At 38.5% G+C, this 4,627-nt stretch overlaps 1 protein-coding gene across 5 annotated transcripts in view; it reads right to left on the reverse strand.

Annotated features, from left to right (window-relative positions):
- The window catches only part of LOC110331078 (ATP-binding cassette sub-family A member 8-A), a 71,875-nt gene that overhangs the window by 33,140 nt on the left and 34,108 nt on the right, over positions 1 to 4,627 (reverse strand). For all 5 annotated transcript variants that reach the window (XM_029545982.1, XM_029545981.1, XM_029545980.1 and 2 more), the window contains 2 exons: positions 1,920 to 2,086; positions 460 to 593 (listed from right to left, as the gene is read on the reverse strand). In XM_029545982.1, the coding sequence (XP_029401842.1) occupies positions 460 to 593; positions 1,920 to 2,086 (301 nt within the window). The remainder of the gene's footprint in view (positions 1 to 459; positions 594 to 1,919; positions 2,087 to 4,627) is intronic.

A 4,627-nucleotide genomic window follows, 5' to 3' on the forward strand; every position in this document is an offset into this window, starting at 1 on the left:
CTCTCTCTCTCTCTCTCTCTCTCTCTCTCTCTCTCTCTCTCTCTCTCTCTCTGTGTGTGTGTGTGTGTGTGTGTGTGTGTGTGTGTGTGCATGTACATACATGTTCACTGTGCATGTGTGACAGTCAGAGGACAAGTTGCAGGAGTCAATTCTCTCTTTCCACCACATGGGCTCCAGGAATCGAACTCAAGTAACAATTATACAACGAGCTAACAGTGAATGTAACTTTATTATATTAAACTCATGAATACAATTCTCTGAATAATGAATGAAAGTAGAAATCTTAATGCATTCTCTTAAGTAAATTTAAAGTTTAACTGGCATAATCATAAACCAAATTCTCTCCTCAAATACAAAATATATACACAGATATGTTATTTGTATTCAGTGTCTCAGATGCCATTTTTCATCAAATTACCCTATAATAGCCATAGCTCTGTGCTCTGGAGATGCACGTACCTTCTCATCACCTGATAGGATGATAGCTCCATTATACTGACTGTCCTCGGTGCCATTTCTAGTCCCAAAGGCATCAACTTCCAAAGCTATGTTCTGTTGCTCCAGTGAATGTATAAAGTCATCAATCTTTGCTCCTAGTAGTAAAATGTAAAAAATACCATAAATCCAAAAGAATACCACAAAATTATGTATCAAAATGACTCTTCACAGCCATTTGGTTGTTACAGCATACAATAATATGGATTTTAATTCTCCATATATTTCTTTTCTGAACAAATACCTTTTGTTCCCTTTTTTTATTTATGTGCACGTGTGCATGTTATTCGTGTAAGAGCACATGCATACAGAGGCCAAAGATCTATATCAGGTATTGTCTTTGATCACTCTTCACTGTATGCATTGAACCAGGGTCTTTCCCTTGGGCTAAAGCTCAACAACCCATTCTATCTGTCCAGCTGCTCTGAGCACCTTTATCTAGGATTACACATAGGTCTCCATATCCAATAAGCATTTTAAGCCCATATTTTATAGTTATTTAAGAATTTCAAATATGCATAGAATCTGCCATGGTCATATTTCCACTCACCACTACTTCTCCTAAATCCTATCAGCCACACCTCCTACCTTGACACCTTCCCCAATTCTGGACTTTGTTTCTTTATAATCCATTGAGTACAGTTAGTGCTGCCCATATGAGCGCTGGTATGGGGACATCCAATGGATTGTGGCATCTTAGCTACTTTTCTTCTGCTATGATAAAACATCATGACCAAAAGCAACTTGCATATGTTGGTGTGGGGTACATGTTTACTTCAGCTTACAGTTGTGATGCTGCATGAAGAGAAGTTGGTCATACCAACAAACCCCTAGGTGGGCTCTGGGGATCTGAACTCTGTCCTCAATGCTTGCACAGCAAGTGCTTGCTGGACCCATTAAAATTCTTGCTGAGTTTTCAATTGTTCTTTTATAGGCTATCTAAATATGCTTTGATAAAGATAGTAATTCTCATGTACTTATGGTCTCCTCTAGTTAAAAATGATTCTGATAATTAAAAACAACTTTTGTTAACACCTTGTGACTTTTAGAATAAAACTTGTTAGAATCAAACAACATATTCTGTTGAACTAATGGCAGCAGCAGTAGTCATGTAATTTAAATGTTTTTGAATTTAAAAGGTATGCCTATCATTGTGCACCTCTTCCCAACTATCCAGTCTCTTTTTATAATCATCATGACACGCAATTTTCACAATATTTCTATATAAACCTTAATTTTTTAAATGTGTGCTGATATAATACGTATCTCCTTAGTCATATATTTTTGGCTTCGTTGTTCCAATTAAGACTGAGCTTCCTAAACTGGATGTAAGCGCATTCATCTTTTTGTCATGTGTGTCTTTCCTAAGCAATGCTCTGAACAGTGACGATGTTCATAAACTACATGTTTAGCAACATTTTTACCTGTTTTGTTGACGATCAGTAAGTTCGTGAGGGGCAGCTGTGGTTGCTGGCCTGGTGTGAGGAAGTACATATGAGGAGTGAGCTCCCAACAGTAGTCACTTTGACGGACTATCCTGTGAATATTTGCTGACAAAATATGCAGAAGTCCAATACCCAAAATCAGAATCCTAAACAGAAAAAAATAATTGACAGCATAGACCTATAGCCATTGTCTAGTCTTCAAAACATTCTTTCAAAGGCATGGATATAATACAAGCAATACATTATTAAAGACAGACATTCATATGTGTGGTCCTTCGTCTTGGTTCTTAAATTATTCCTTGTCTTTAAAGTGAGAGTAAAAGCCAAGGGTTCACCATCAGGACACCTCCCTTGATGCCCTCTGACCATGGGACATCTTTGTGCAATTTCGGAAGGTGGCTCCTTACAGGGCAAGTTGAGCTCTAGTCTTGTTTCCTCTGTGTTTATTCTAAGGTTCCCTCTCGGCTGCATAGTGCACTACTCCCAGACTCACAAGTGGCTCTTTGCCCTCCCACCCACTGTCTCTAGCCTTGTTCATGGTTCACAGTTTCTTAAGTCTCACCGCCGCAAGCCATTACTTATTTTTGTGTTTTCTTTTCCTATGATTCCCATTTGAAAAGTTTAAAAATTGGATCCCAGCACTTCAGCACTATTGTGGAGACCTCATCCTTATCTCCTTCCAAGCATGGGTGGCACAGCCACATCCACTGGGAACTGCAAATGTTGTGACGTCAGCACAGCTGTTCGACAGGGTTCTGGCAAAGCCGAGCCGAAGGTTGTGATCCCTGTCCTTCTGCCCCTCACTTTTGGGTTTTGGTCTCTGTGTGTTACATTCGTGGGGACTTCCTGCATTATGACTCATTGGATGCCTTTTCCTATTTCTGAGTCCTTTTAAGGAAAGTCCTAAACTCACTTCTGCTTTATCTGGCCACTGTTTGGAAAACTTCCTTGTGCCCTAGAGACTGCAGTAAGCTAGGAAATTGTAAATGACATCACAACCACAGGAATCTTCTTTGAGTACCTGCCCCTAAGCAAGCTCGAACAGTATAACTGGTAAAGGGTAAACTCTTATTGTCTTGGATAATTAGCAACAGAGTCTAGGCTCCCTTTTATAATATGCTTAGAGCTCTCTGAAAAATTAGTTTACAGATAGGGAATCATACAAGGAACACCCCTGGAAGAATAGACCCCACTACATAAGAAAGATTGACCAAAATAAACTTTTTCTACTTTATAGCATAGATGATAAAATAATATTGTAAAGAGAGATAGGTACTAGTATCTGCTATTCATAAAAAGACCAGTTTAGATAGTTTCTGTTTGTTTGGGTGCTTTAAAACTATAAATACTGCCAGCCTAAAGCCAGGCTGTTACATAATAAATGTGTTTGCTTTGACGGAGACATTCTTTAGAGGGTTTGAATTGGAGTTATAGGACTAATAATAAAAATAAAATCTGTTCCATTTGTGCTTTCTAATTGTGACTGAACTTGTAACCCCAGATTTGTAATGAAAAAATCAAACACATGTCCAAAGACAAAAGGATATACTGTGTAATCCTTTTGTATCCTTGGGTAATCATTAGTCTGTCTTTGTTCTGTGAACTGTGTAAGTAAAAAGGTGACCTGATTGCAAGTTAGTCAGAGCTGTAAGATTCCTCTGACCACCACACCTGACTCACTCATCCCTTACCAACTCCTTATCTCCTCTTAGGGGTCATCCTGTCAACAGGCTGGGGAAGGACCCCAGCACATGAGGAACTCCAAGACTTCTTACCTGCTGGGCTCTGTGGCTGGCATCCCTCTTTTCTTGCCTCTCCTAGTCTGTTTTACAAAGCGCTTCTATGTTAACTACAAATAGTTTTCTTTTAGACTTAATCTTGATAATGTCCTCCATTTGAAGCATGTATTAGGCAAGTATTGACTAGGATTCTAGCATAAGTCCTGGCTCCCCTGTGTGAATTGATTTACAACTTATTGATTGACCATGAGATGGTCTCAGGGTGCTAATGTCAAGAAATAAATTCCTTGAAAGACAATTGGTATCTTTTATGTTCAACTCCTAAAAATGCCTGACCTTTGGCAGGAACTGATAAGGGACCAATTGCACATAAGAACCACAAAGAAGAGAAAGAACTTCAAGATGTATCAACTTTACAAACACATTACAGTCCCAGAGAATTATGTGAAATCTGAGTCAGGAGACACACACACACACACACACACACACACACACACACACACACACACGGCTAAGTTCTAAGGTGTTCATTGTTTCTACTGTGGAGACTTTAAAGGAATAATGGTAATTAAGAAAGATCCCAGGCCTCATACTATCTTTGAGATATTTTTTTTCATTCGATGTGTTAATATAATAATGTGTGAATACACATAATATCTATCCACGAATCCAGCCCTTCAAAGGATAATAAAGGGAAATCATCAACACAAGGACAGAAACTCCATCTTAGAAAAACCAAGAAAGTAATCCTTCAACAAACCTAAAAGAAGACAGCCACAAGAACAAAATCCCAACTTTAACAACAAAAATAACAGGAAACAATTACTTTTCTTTAATTTCTCTTAACATCAATGGACTTAATTTGCCCAATAAAAATAGACTAATAGACTGACTACACAAACAGGAACCAACATTTTGCTGCTTACAAGAAACCCACCTCAGGGAAAA

The sequence above is a fragment of the Mus pahari genome, chromosome 14, assembly GCF_900095145.1.
Source record: "Mus pahari chromosome 14, PAHARI_EIJ_v1.1, whole genome shotgun sequence".
Taxonomy (NCBI): domain Eukaryota; kingdom Metazoa; phylum Chordata; class Mammalia; order Rodentia; family Muridae; genus Mus; species Mus pahari.